General features: G+C 37.1%; 1 protein-coding gene across 1 annotated transcript; it reads left to right on the forward strand.

Annotated features, from left to right (window-relative positions):
* The first annotated feature begins 2981 nt into the window (after nt 1-2981).
* On the forward strand, nt 2982-14617 carry LOC136204073 (VIN3-like protein 2). The gene is made up of 5 exons (XM_065995257.1): nt 2982-3287; nt 3379-3447; nt 4582-5245; nt 12609-12931; nt 13091-14617. Exons 2-5 carry the CDS (start codon nt 3429-3431, stop codon nt 14248-14250), a joined length of 2166 nt encoding a protein of 721 aa, XP_065851329.1. The 5' UTR covers nt 2982-3287; nt 3379-3428; the 3' UTR covers nt 14251-14617.
* Nucleotides 14618-15244: the final 627 nt, after the last annotated feature.

A 15244-nucleotide genomic window follows, 5' to 3' on the forward strand; every position in this document is an offset into this window, starting at 1 on the left:
AGGTTGGATTTTCTCGGTTATTACCTGCATCTGGTTCATTTGGTTCATCCGCAACAGGGCCGTATTCGATAACGAACTCCCTTCAATCCAAAACTATCGATGTTCTTTGCTGCACTTTATCAGTGAGGGAGCTACTGCCGCTACTGCCCGCACTCGACCTCCGCCCGAGCCGGATTTTGCAATAGTCCGTTGGATCCCGCCACCGACTAACTGGATAAAGGTAAACACTGATGGGGCTTCGAGTTCAAATGGCAACGCCGGGGCAGGAGGGATTTTTAGGAATTATAGAGGTTTCGTGAGGGGATGCTTTGCGTTTCCTATTCATAACTTGCCTGCACATATTGCTGAGCTGAAAGCTATTATCTATGCGGTTAGCGCTGCCTGGGAAAGAAACTGGAGGAACCTTTGGATTGAATCTGACTCATCGTATGCCGTGAATCTCCTTAATACTTACTCAAGTGGTGTTCCTTGGATAATAAAGAAAGACTGGCATTCCTGCTTAGCAAGACTTTCTGGCATGAATTGGAAAGCCACGCACATTTTTAGAGAAGGTAACCAGGCTGCTGATAGGTTGGCTGCAATGGGGCAATCGGCTGACTCTTCTCTCTGGTGGCACTCTGCGCCGCATTTTTGTCAGACTTTTGTTTTTGATGATTTGTGTAACGTAGCTCACATTAGATTTCTGTAACTTTCTTTTTTCTTTTTTCTGTCTCTTTCTCCCTCTTCTGTACTTTTTCCTTTATTAATAATATTCGGGTTGTTGGCTGTGCTGGAGGTGCCAACATAATTGGGATGTCTGGCCTGCCTTCGCGTCCCAACCTTTCATTCAAAAAAAAATATTGTTATTATAGTTGCATAATGTATGGTTTTATACCTTCTTATCACATTTTATGGAGGTTTTCTATGATATATGCTTACTCAATCCGTATTTTGACTTCCTAGATTGGTCCTTGACGAAGGATATATATTAAAAATGTATATTGGATATTGAGAATTTCTAAAAAAAGAAATTGGTCCGTATTTTGACTTCCTAGATTGGTCCTTGACGAAGGATATATATTAAAAATGTATATTGGATATTGAGAATTTCTAAAAAAAGAAATTGGAAAGCATTATAAGGATTTAAGCAAAGACACATGATAGGAATATACCGATTTCGTTTTCGTTCATATTTTGACACTACGTAAGGGTGAATCTAGAAATTGACTTCTGGAGATATAATTTTTTCGGCTACCGATAAAATTAGGAATCAACAACTCGATGGGCGAGCGATGCAAATTGAATTTAGTGCAAGTCGATGAACAAATTCAATAAATATAACCAAATTGTAATTTATCGGTTCGGTTTACTAATAGGTTAATAACCAATAAGTAAAAAATATTGTAAAATCAATCTATAGTCCAATAAATTTATTTTCTAATTTAATTTATAAAATATATAACATAACAAATTCATATTTTTTTTAACTTAATTCAATGTATAGCTCCTTAATTTATAATCCTAATTCATCAATTAAATTAATTTCTCAATTCATCAAATTAATATTTTCAATCTAACTCTAATTGATCAAATTATCACAGCGAATTAATTTAAATAATCAAATAATAATGCTAAGTTGAAAAAAATCAAATTAAATCTTCAATTCATATTTTTAATTTTAACATAATTTATCACATTTTCTATTAATTAAAATGATTAGCATTAAATAAATTTGAAATAATAGATTGGGGCTAAAAGCGTATAATATATTTAGAACAAAACCTTTTTTAAAAGTAAGTCTAAGAAAGAATAGGGACTTATCCTAATGGATCGAATAACTTTTAGTTTTTTAATCTGAAACACCAAGATTACGTTTAAAAAAAGGTGTTAGCTTATTAGGGCGGACATCATATTAGGCGTTGGCTCATTAGGACCGACATCACATTCTTTCTTTGTTGGAGTGTTTTCGCCGCAACAGAGAAATGAGAAGGGTTGCGAAGAGACAACACTACCCCTTATCAAGAATGATGTGGACAGTCAAAGATACTGTGACACCCATAAAATTTCCACCTTAACATCCCTAATAAAAAAATTTCCATTTTTCTTGTCATTGATAATTACTTTGAAAATTGTACGTCTCCATAATCCAATTCTCTTTAGAAGATAAAAAATTTCCGACATGTTAACACCTCTAATTATATGTAACTAGCTAAAATTCGTTTATTACTTTTAGGGATAATATGCAAAAATACCCCTAACGTTGACACATAAGAACACTTTTACCCATAACATTTAAAATGACGCAATTGTACCCCTAATTTTGGCAACCAAGAGCAATTTTACATTTAACATTGCAAGTTGAATCAATTTAAGATGTCGTCATTAAAAACAAATATTTTGTTCATTATTCTGCACCAGTTGCCTATCTGTTGGTATTAAAAAAAAATTCACATTTTTTGTGATTTAATAGTAAAATTAGAAATTGACAATTTTAAATATGATGAAATATTTGGATTTTTTTTTTGTGTAACTCGTACAAAATACAATATAATTTTATAATTTTTTTTTTAAATTTAAATCTATTCATATGGTTGTGATCCGTTACTAACGAGTGAATAGACAACGCACATATAAAATGTAGATGACACGCTTCATAACTGTGAATACAGTTTAATAAATTATTTTTTAAATTGACCGAACTTGCTAACGTTATATGTAAATTTACTACTAATATTAAAAATAAAATTGAATCATTTTAAACGTTAGAGATAAAATTACTTCTGGTTATAACCGTTACGAGCATTTTTCACCATTTCCCTATAAACCCAATATGATTTCTAGCCCTACATTTTTTAAATTGATGATTAAGTTGTTGAACAACATGCACTAATGACGACTTAAAATTATTATTATTATTATCATTATCAACGAAAATAAATAAATAAAAGAAAAAAAGTGGGAGAGAGAGAGACAATAATAGAAGGGATAGGAAAAAAAAGAAAGAAGAAGACATGCAAGCCGCTTTTCTTTGCAAATTGCATCTCTTCTCTTCTCTTTAGCATACGACTTCTCAACTCACTATTTATTTCATTCTTCTCTCTCTCTCTCTTTCTAAAGACTCTCCCTTTCTCTTCGAATCTCTTTTCTGAAAACAATAGCAGATTAAGGAAGAAGGTCCCATCTTCCACACACTCGCGCATATACGCAAATTTCTTATTCATTTCTGTGATGCCTATTTAAAGCGAGAATCTCTGCGCCAAAGTCATGGATTCGCTCCTTGTGGTTCAATTTCAGCTCCTCTTTTTTGGGTATCTCTTATTCCTTTCCTTTTCTTCTTCTTCTTCATTGAGGTTGGTTTAGTTGTGATGCGAGCATTTTTTTTCTTCTTCTCCCTTGCAGGTTGAGATTTTGGTAGTAATGCGGTGTGCTTTAGTTGTGTGATTCTCAAAATGGATTTCTCTTTTGAGGGTAAATTTCATTCTTTTTTTTTTGTTTCTGTAGTCATTAATTGGATGTTTTTGTTTCTGGATTTTGGATTTGTGAGTGATTTGTTGTCACTTCAGCTATTAAATGCTGAGATTCTCTTGATGGATTTGTAACCGGTATGTTCATTCGTTTATCAGAAGCAATGATTTCTGTGATCTTATTTTTTTATGATTCTGGTATTGTGTTTGTATTTGTAATCTGGTTTTCTAACGTATTAAAGAAATAAGCTCTTCGTATAGTTGTTTTTACACATGCTTGTTGAATTTGAGATAACACATATTCTGATGTTTTTTATTGAAATTGGTGGATGAATTTTGGAGGTTGCAAACTTCCTCTTATCTGGATATGGATATTCTGCATTTGATTGAGTTTTATGAGTCAATATATAACGGACTGGCCTTACTGCATATGTGGACAATTCTCTTTCTGGCATGCCAGTTTTGATGAGACCGAACCCGAACGCAGAGGCAGAGTCCCCTCGGAGTTGAAATCATGTTTTTAGGCTATTAACTTGTGTACTGATACCTACCTTACTCAATTAAACAATTTGAATACTTCTATTTTTTTGGTTTTTGATGTAGTTGGAATGTCTTTGTTAATACAAGTCAACCATTTTGTTTTTCATTATGTTAGTTAATTAATAGTATTTAGGGTTCCAAGCAACTCCAATGAGGCTACTAGCAGGTTGGTTGTTTGTGGTTGCAAGTTATCTGGGTTACATTTAGTTAGTCTGAGAATCTTTTGAGGTGTTTTCTTTTCCTCTTGCTAGTTAAGGTCTGGATCAAGAACATCCTAATTGAAAGATGATGTTACACTTGTCAATATTTATTTTGATGAATTTGTATGCACATGGGCATTATTTGTTATATATTCATACAATTATTATTTTTTATTCGCTAAATGTAATTTTTGTCTGATATATATTGCTGGATTTCTGGAAAGATTGTATTTTTAACATGATTGATTGGTTTGCAAAAAAGGAATCCATGTGGCTGAACTCAACTAGTTTGGATTAGGGCTTTGTTGCTGTTGTTCTTTGTCTTTATTTTCAATCATTTTCATTTTATTTGTCTTTGATAAATTCTTAAGTGGTAGATGTTGCCTTTTCTTCTTTAGGGAGTGCACTTGATCCATTGAAATGCAGTAAGCTAAGCATAGATGAAAAGCGAGAATTAGTCTACCAAGTTTCAAAGTGTGCAGGTGCGTCTGAAATGTTGCAGTCGTGGAGCCGTCAGGAAATTTTGCAGATCCTCTGTGTTGAAATGGGAAAAGAAAGGAAATATACTGGCTTGACAAAGTTGAAAATAATAGAGCACCTGCTGAAACTAGTTTCTGAAAAGAAAGCAGGGGACTCTGAGATTCCAACAGATACCGAGACTGAATCATCTCCTGCACCTTTACAGAGATGTTGCAAAAGGCAGAGAAAAACTGACAATCCATCGCGCATAACTGTTCCAGTGAACTATAGTGCAAGTAATAATGGAGGCAATGATTTGGGCAATACCATATGCTGTAAAAACTCAGCTTGCAGAGCTGCATTAAAACAAGATGACGCATTTTGCAAGAGGTGTTCGTGTTGCATCTGTTATAAGTATGATGACAACAAGGATCCCAGCCTGTGGTTAACTTGCAGCTCAGAGCCTCCGTTTGAGAGTGTTGCTTGTGGCATGTCGTGCCATCTTGACTGTGCTTTGAAGCATGAAAATTCTGGCATTGGAAAAGATGGATATGATGGCAGTTTTCGCTGTATAGCTTGTTGGAAAGTGAATGATTTACTTGGGTAAGCATTCCTCTTGTTATTTCTATTCTTTGCTTGCTTTTAGTTTCATTTTTGTGTGGGTTTTTGTTTAATTTGGTTAAAGTTCTTCTGCATTTTAAGTCTTTATACTGTTGATATGGTAGGAAAACTGTTTGGAAACCATTTTTTTGATGTCTAAATTAGGATGTTTGATTGTATGCTTTCTGTTCCTTACTTACTGGTTTTGTTTTGCAGCTGTGAGGCTGAAATTGAGAAATTTTCTCTGGCATGAGATTGTATGAAATTGATAAATCTGTTATATTTTGATTCTTTTGGCTGCTGGAAGTATATAGTTTGTAATGTTTAACTAGATTGGTGTTTGAGTTCCTTATAATCTGTCATTTACAATGTGTAGAGGACTGGGAAACTATGGGTCTTTTAGTTGTACATTATTCTTTCTGTTTTGGCACTTGACTCTCGTATTTTGCTTAATTGGCTAGATTGGGGCTTTGATTCATATCAAAGTTTTTTTATCTAGATGGCATTGATTTGGAGGACTATGAGAAGGGCTTTAGTTTTGAGAGCATCAATACTTATCTATTGTGGTTAATGTGCTCTTTATAATGTCAGTCAACAAAATTTATGGGGAAGTTCTCATGTTATGCTGAACTGTTTTTCGACTGCATTGTCTGTATTCTTTAAGCCATATACTTATTCGGATGATTGCATAGTTGACGTTTGGATTTTTTAAATCTTTTTTTTTTTTTATAGCTGGATTTTTTTAAAAACATTTGCTCTAGTATATAAACTGATCCTTTTTGCAATCAAGTGTAGGATATCTTTTTCGAATCAAATGCATTTAGGACTAATAATCACACTCTAGATGTTAACGAGTACCATTTTACCTGAATAAACTGTCTCCTTATTTGTTTTCTCCTTTTTTCTTTTCTACATGACTATTTTTTAACTCATGTTGCCAAAATAGTTCAAGTGTTTGGTACTGAAGTGTCTTTTAAGATGGAAGATTAAATTTAAAGAAATGATAAAAACTAGTAATTTCTGAATAATACGACTGTAGACCTAAGAAATTATTGATGGGGAATTGTAGAATATGTTTTCTTTAACTGGATTTTCCAAGTATGTTTGTATGAAGTTCAGGATTCCTTGTTGTCTTGAAAAAATCTTATAATCTTTTCTTCAATGTTTCAATTGATTCATCTATTTTATCCTAATAGTGAGTCATGGATACAGTAGTCCTTTTGGTACATCTCTTATACGAAACAGCACTGAATCATGATTTCTGGCATTCAAAATTTTCTCTAGCATTTTCTACAGTTGTCGTAAAAGTTCAAAATTTATATAACCCCGCATGGCATCGCTCTCTTGCATCAATCTATATGCTAGTTGTCATCCAAATATTCCTTCTCCTTTGTCATATATTAGCTTTGCCAGTTTTTTCAAATTATAGGGTGCAAAGTACAATGATGCAAGTAGGCAATACGCAATGCATTCCGATGTTATTAGGAATATTGTTGTAATTATTCTTTGGGAAGGTTGTAAAAGCTTGATGCATGTTTCAAGTTTCTGTTGAGATTGCATCACAGGCATTCAGGAGCTATCTTGATGACAAATGAGATGTAACTTTCTCATGCCTCATGAAGAGGTCATACAAACACCCTGATTGATGTGAGTACGGGATGTTTGTGTCTTTGGTTTTCTGGGTTTAGTCAACTGTTGCTTTCCTGTTGTTTTAGTCACAAATATCAGTAACTAAAAATATGTACTTGAATGGAATTCCCACACCAATTTTTGCAGAATTTGTCCATTGAATATCTAGTTTGATTTGTTCATCTGCCTTTCTGGTGCTAATTTGTTATTTTTAAATCTGTTTTACTAAATTGACAGCATATGTTGAATGGTAGAAGAGGAAGGAACAAGTTTACAATGGATTATCCAAAACATAGGAAAAAATAGGTCTTTCCCTTTGATTTCAGTGTAAATCTATTATCATTGAGTTGAAGAGAGCTTGAAGTAATTAAAGAGAAGAAAAAAAAGGATCTCATGACTTAAATAAATTAACTTAGGGACACTGCTTTCTCAGGAGAAGCTACAAACAAATTCTTCATTGCTTTACTATGTGTTTACTGAGAAACATATGTTTGAGCAATGAGCATGTTTACTGGTGATTATTTCCTGTAAAAGTCCTCTCAATTCTTCTTAGACAGTATATTTCTGATGCGGGCAGCCAGTCGACAACATGTGAGGTGATGGGTAATGAGAGAAGTCGAGCCAAGGGGCAACACGTCTAGGGAAAGGGATGACAAGCCACGTGAAGAACGGGACTCACACTACGTGCCAAATAGACACACGATGTGTGATCTCAAGAGAAGCAACGAGGAGTGTCAACAAAACACCCACACGACGTATGGCCAGAAGAGAACAACTCCTGAAGTCTCTGATTTAATCCACACGGCATATGGCTTTCCCACATGGCGTGTGGACTTACTTAATGAGCAAGCATTCCTTTCTCCAGCTTTCTCCTTATTACAAGTTTGCTGCTCTTTATTTACAACTCATAGCCCTAGCTTATTTACAAGCTTGCCACCCCTTTACCTCTACCCCATTTTACCCCTTTTAACCTTTTATCTATTTAGTTATATGCATTTGCCATTTATTGTAATTTCATCTTTAGGTTTTGAATGATATAAATTCATCTCTTTCTTTGTAATGAGTTAACTTTTTAGCAATCAATCAAAATTATCTCTTTGAGAGCTTTGTTTAGGGTTCATCCCTTTAACAATGGGGATTTTACAATTCCTACGGGTGTAGCTCGTGAAATATTGGGATTCACTCCTAGTTTAGCTAGAGAAGAACCTCTTTGTTAGTTTACGATCAAAACTAACTCACTCATCAAAAATCCGTATTAGTTGGTATCAGAGCCGATCATTTCCTGACCTGAGACTTTTTTCATCACCACAAGAAACAATGAGAGTCGTTGACAAAAAGATGGAGGATCTCAAAACCGAGATACGAGAGCTACTAAGGGAGCAAGTTTGGGTTCAACTCGAAGGACGTAAGGGGACGGAAGAGCAAATAAGGACGATGGGAGCAAGACTGAAAAGAGTTCAAATAGAAACCCGAAACATCGTCCAACAACGAAGAAATGAAGAAAACCCAATGTTGCCTCCTAAAGATTCATCACCAATATTTTCTCCATTGCACATTCAAGAGGTAAATCCTAAATTTTCACCTTCTCATATTATAGTTATGGGTAATCAAATTACTAGTGAGAAGTTGGATGTTTGTGATGTGGATGGTGATTTAGATTCTCATTATGAGCTTGTTGACACAATGAAATTGTGACTTTGAAGATTTAAATTCATGTATAAATGAGGAGGAAGGAATGTTAGTAGGTGGGAATATTGAGGAAACCCATGTTGAAAAGGGTGCTCCCTATGTGTTTGATGAAATGCCCCTTCGTCAAACTTTCACTTGTATACTTAAGGAATGTGAGAGCCTTAATCTTGAAGAAGCGGAGAATGATTTTGGGCTTGATAATCTCTTTGAGGAGACTGATGACATCACCTTATGTGTGGAGGTTGATGGCTATGATGATGGGAGAGATGTTGGTGGTTCAACCATGTTGGGATGTAGCATGTCATTTGAGTCAGGCAACTTGGCAAATGAAGTAACCGACTTGAACTACGGGGAGAGGAGTGGATGGAAGCGAGAGGTCGTGAGAAAGATTAGGTTGTTGACGAAGAGGATAATGAATTTGAATATGATCATGAAGAAGATGAACTCGAAGAGGAGAACTAATCCAAGAATGAGCTAGAACGCAATGATGAACTTGACTATGATGAGAGTGAGTTCGGGAATGAGGTTGAAAGAGAGCGCTTCCGAAAATGAACTATGTGATGATGGTGAATTTTATCATGATGCAAATGGATATGATTATGATGAAGATGATGGAATTTACCATGATGAGGATGAGTTCCGAGAGATTGGGTGGAACCAACACGGGGCTACCTGTGAAGATGACAAAGATGAGTTCTATCATGATTATAATGGAACATTGAGTGGAACCAAAACAAGGCTACTTATGAAGATGCCGAAGATGGGGTCTATCATGATGAGAATGAGCTTTTGAACATTGAGTGGAATTAACACGGGGCTACTTATGAAGATGATGAAGATAGATTCCATTATGAAGACGAGTCGTGGAACGTTGAGTGGAGCCAAAACGAAGATACCTGTGAAGGTGAAAGTAATGATGATGGCGAGGAGCGAGTTGTGTATTTGGTGATGAGGGTGCTAATGTCTAGTGAAGAGGAGCATGACCTGCGACATCAATTATTTAGAACTCGGTGTTTAGTTCTTGGGAAGAAATGTGAGGTGATAATCGGCGGAGGAAGCCAAGTGAATGTCATTAGTCGAGTCGCCTTGATCAAGTTTGGTTTGGTTCCCGAGCCACATCCTAGACCTTATCGCACTGGTTGGGTCAATGAGGTGGGGAAGCTTCAAGTTACTCATCGGTGTAAGGTTCCTTTCGTCATTGGGGCTTATCGAGATGAAGCTATGTGTGATGTTATAGAGATAGATGCTTGCCATATGCTCTTCGGAAGGCCATGACAATTTGATTATGATGCCTCCCATGCGGAAAGAAGAAACACCTACACGATACACAAAGCCGGAACCAAGTACATCCTTACACCCTTGAAGAGTTCGCCAATTGAGAAAAAGAAGGCAACCTTGATTGCTTGTCCAACTCGGGAGTTGAATTTGAATGGGTGCATCGGTAGAACGGGGGAGACTCACCCGGAGGGAGTCGAAGCAATGTCCGAATATGTCAATGGAGCTACCTTACTAGAGAAACCTCAAGATCTACCACATTGGGAAAAGGCATCGCATCACATTGACTTGGATCCGGGGGATCACTTATCTAGCCTCTCCCATGATGGAGTACACTTCAAAGACAATAATGAAATTGAGGAGGGAATGAGCAAGCTTGAAAGTGACAAAGTGGGACCAATGTTCGAGGATGGCAAGTACGTGTCTTTCAATGAGCAACGTTGAGGGATTCCACTTTTGGGTAAGATATCGTGTAACATTGCATAGGATTATGGGGATCATTTACCTAGGCTTTCTCATGATGAAGTTGGATTCAAAGAGAAGAATGAGGTTGAGAAGGGGAAAAGCAAGTTTGAAAGGGATGAATTAGAACCCAATGTCCGTAGATGACAAAGATTTGTCATTCAAAGAGCAACTTCGAGGGCTTCCACCTTTGGGAAAGATACCGCGCGATATTGCATGGGATCCCGAAGATCGTGTACTAAGTCTTTCTCATGGTAGATTGAGCTTTAAAGAGAAGAATAAAGGGTACCATGTGACGTCTCTTGAAAGGACCGAGACTCCTAGCACATGCATGATGCAAATGAATCAAGTTGCCCACTTGGTAAAATTTGAACTTATTCTTTTGTGCTTTTTTGAAATATATGTGTTGGGAGCTATGTTGTGTTTGTTGAGGGAGAATCCACCTTATGAGGGGCATATGAGATGTAACCTTGTGGTGAAGAGTGTGAGCTTCATGGAGTATTTGATGAATCAGAATAACATCCCGGGTGATGTAGAGATAATGAGAGATATTCAAGAGTTGCGGGATGGTGCCCAAGTTAGTGAAGAGGCGAATCTAAAATCTCGTGATTGTTAACTCAAGACAAGAGAAGAGCTAATATGAGTGTTCTTGGGATTACTATGAAGTGGGTTGACAAGTGCTACCGGGATATTCCATTTGATGTCGGCAATAGGCGAGTAGAGGTTGAGCATAACATCCGAGGTAATGATGTGAGGGACAGAGAAGTTTGGGAATATATAACTCAATGTCATGTTGGGGTTGTGAAGAGTGCTCAAGGGATCGCATCAAGTTGGGTTGATATGCGTTGCCGGGACATTCCATCTGAGATCGTTTTGAGCGGAAAAAATTGGTAGCTAATCTTCAAGCTAGTGAAGTGGAGACCGAGAAGGTCCGGGGCTGGCCCGTTCGACATGTCGTGGGAATTTGGAAGAGAATGCAATTCTTGTTGGGGAGTGGATCGACAAGCTTCGTCGAGATATCCCATTTGATGTAGGTAGAAATTGGAAGACGAATGACAAGGAGGATGAGAACCGGGGCAAGTCACAAATTGAAATATGGGATGAAGTTCGTGTGAAGAATGTCAATTCAGAAGCTTGTGGAATGAGCTTCATGAATTCATTTCGATCCACACCTTGGTTTGATTTGAGAGCTTTGAGTCCGTTCAAGATCAATGAGTTTCTTCTATACTCAACCAGTAACTTGAGGTCAAGTCTTTTTCAAGAGGTAGTGAATGATGCGGGCAGTCAGTCGACAACATGTGAGGAGACGGGTAGTGAGAGAAGTCGAGCCAAAAGGCAACACGTATAGGGAAAGGGATGACAAGCCACGTGAAGAACGGGGCTCACACAACGTGTCAAATAGACACACGATGTGTAACCCCAAGAGAAACAAGGAGTGTCAACAACACACCCACACGGTGTGTGACTACAAGAGTACAACTCCTGATTTAATCCACACGGCATGTGGCTTTCCTACTTAATCAGCAAGCATTCCTTTCTCCAGCTTTCTCTTTATTACAAGTTTGCCACTCCTTATTTACAACTCATACCCCTAGCTTATTTAGAAGCTTGCCACCCCTTTACCTCTACCCCATTTTACCCTTTTTAAGCTTTATCTATTTAGTTATATGCATTTACCCTTTATTGTAATTTCATCTTTAGGTTTTGATATGATATAAATTCATCTTCTTCTTTGTAATGAGTTAACTTTTTATCAATCAATCAAAATTATCTTTTTGAAAGCTTTGTTTATGGTTCATCCCTTTAACAATGCGGATTTTACAATTCCTACGGGTTTAGCTCGTGAAATATTGGGATTCACTCCTTCTAGTTTAGCTAGAGAAGAACCTCTATCAAAACTAACTCACTCGTCAAAAGTCTGTATCAATTTCATGAATAATATTTCAGACCATTTAATGCCATATAACAAAGATTCTCATATGGTGGGAGAAAAAAGGTCAGAAATGTATGAGGTGTGCATTTTGACTTCTTTGTTTAGTGTTATCTTGCTACTCTATTTAGTTATTTATTAGTACTCTTATGTCTGTTAAGTATTCTTTTGTCCTGAGCAAGCCCAAAACTGTGGTTTCTGCTATATGTTTATATCTATGCCTTTAATAAAGAAGTTCTTTAAGGTGCCTTTGGGACTGGAAAAAGTTGGAAGTAAGCATAACAAAAATTTTGATTTCTTTGTTGTGCGTTGTTCTATAAATTGCTACTTTACAAACAAAACAAGTAACAGTTACTTATTTGGAATCTTAATTGCATTCAGATGTTGGAGAAAGCAGTTGTTGATAGCTAAGGATACCAGGCGGGTGGACATACTGTGTTATCGTTTGTCGTTAAGCCAAAAACTTCTTAATCCTACTGGAAAATATCGAAAACTATATCAGATTGTAGATGGAGCAGTGAAGCAGCTTCAAGATGAAGTGGGTCCTTTAAGTGGCTTAGCTGTGAAGATGGGTAGGGGTATTGTCAATAGACTTTCTTCTGGACCAGAGGTTCAGAAAGGTTGTGCTTTGGCTTTGATGTCGCTCGATAAAATGGTTTCGACTCTCATTGTGCATCAATTACCTCCTGCTCCGGTGATAAGAGGTTGGTCTCGAGATTTGTTTTATTTTCTTTAAGATGCATTTTCATCATGTTGGGTGTCATTAGCTTGTTGCTACTATCATTATTCATGTTCTGTGGTTCTTTGGACGATTTTGGAGGAAATTATAGTTTTCGGGATTGTCTAATGCATGTCTGTGGCAGATATAAATGCAGCTGCTTCAGCAATGATTAGATTCGAAGATGTAAATGCAACTTCACTTGCTGTGATATTGGGTTCTGAAGGTCATACTTCAAATGCTGTTGCTGGCTACAAATTATGGCATTGCAGCAGTCAGGATCGGGATTATCCAACCGAACCAACATGCACACTGTTTCTACCAAGTAGAAGGTTTGTTGTCAGAGGCCTTTCTCCTGCTCGAGAATACCGTTTCAAAGTTGTATCCTTCAATGATGGAAGGAGAGAAATGGGCATATGTGAAGCTCGGTGCTGTACTCGGAACGAAGTTCTAAACTTTCCAGCAGAAGAAAGAAGTCAGAGCCCAGCAACCAATTGTAGCAGTCTTTCTAATCCATCCTCTGTAGAAGACGAAACTAATCATAATGCTCCATGCGGTGACCACATTGTGAACCGAGCAGAAAATCCTCTTAGTTATTGCAAGGACAAAGGCAAAATCGTTTCTGCCAATTTGTCCAATGGTTTCATAACCCGTGGGGGTGACACGGACAAAGGAAGAACTCGGACGGATGCAGTTCCTTTGTTAGATGAAGAACAGGCCTTGCAGATGGTAACCTTTGCCCCAAGTTCGGATGGGAATAACCTTCAAATAGTTGATGAGATGAGCACCGGCAATAGGTTGGATACTGCTCTTAAGACTAGCTTGGAATGTGTGCCATTTGCGGGTAATTCAGAAGCTAATTTGCCGATAACTCCAAACAAGTTGGAAATAAATAAGGATGTGCAAGGAAGACATTCAAGGTCCAAATCCAGCAGCAAGGATCTGTCTCCACAAGGGGAGGATCCCCAAGACGTAACCACATCGAAGAAGAGAAGTGGGGAAAGGCAAGACGAAGAATGTGTGGCAAATGGGCATTCAGACAGGGACTTTGAGTATTACGTGAAGATAATCAGATGGCTGGAATGCGACGGACATATCGAGAAGAATTTTAGACAAAAGTTTTTAACTTGGTACAGTTTGAGAGCAACCCCACAAGAGATGAGAGTTGTAAAAGCATTTGTTGATACATTCATTCAAGATCCAGCATCTCTTGCTGAGCAGCTGGTGGATACCTTTTCAGATTCTGTTTCGAGCAGAAAACCATCTGCCGTACCAGCTGGGTTCTGCATGAAGCTTTGGCATTGATGCAGGCAACGAGGATTCAAAATTCACTGACAGGTGTGCTTCGGGTGCTCAATTGCTATTTTTTGGCTGCTTTTGCCGAAAAAATTACAAATCCACACACAGCTGCCGTGGAGTTGAGCCCCCTGGATCCGTCACTGGATAGAGATTATGTTGTTACATATTCTGTACATGAGCCTCCGGCTGGCCGGCAGGCCTTACTGGAGTTTGTGTAGCAGTAATTCTTTTATGAATCCATTATTAACATTCTTGATTCTGACTATGATTATTTACCTGTGATATTACCATTTGATATTCTTATGGTATAAAATGAATGTTAGATTTCATTTTCCTAAATATATATAAGTTTCATTTCAGTGTTACGTTTTAATTCTGATCAAGTGGTTACAAATTCTTTGAATAGGGGGAAGATAAGTTATTATCCTTTTTTACTGAAGATAAATTTACAATTCCACTTCCCTAAAAACGATAAAGAAAATTTGAACTTTATCCTTTATTTCTTAAAAGCCTATTAATTTTGCAAATAATTTGTTTTTAGATACTATTCGAGTTAAGTAGGGGTGACAAAGGGATGGGAATGCATCTCCCGTTTCGTTCTCGACACTTACAATGATAGATTCAAGAAATTCTCATTTATCATTATTTCCGTCCCGCACGGGTTTCCACAGGTGAAGGAATCCCCGTCCCTAAAAAGACTAGAAAACGAAGGAAGATCAGTTAACTCTGTTAAGTTGGTATTATTACTCTAATATTCTAGTGCATCATTTAACCTATTACATTTAGACTTATTAAATGAAAATTTTAGAATACTTTGAATGTCCATTTTAGAATTCTAATAAAGCTAAATCTTACTATGACTCGGGGTTCATGCTAGGGATGGCAATGGATAAAGATACCCATGAAATCCGATACTACCCGATCCTACTAGGATTACCTGAACCCTATATAAAAGGGTTTGAGACGGATATAGAATTTAAAAAATTACCTGGTATGAAAC

The sequence above is a fragment of the Euphorbia lathyris genome, chromosome 8 (assembly GCF_963576675.1).
Source record: "Euphorbia lathyris chromosome 8, ddEupLath1.1, whole genome shotgun sequence".
Taxonomy (NCBI): Eukaryota; Viridiplantae; Streptophyta; class Magnoliopsida; order Malpighiales; family Euphorbiaceae; genus Euphorbia; species Euphorbia lathyris.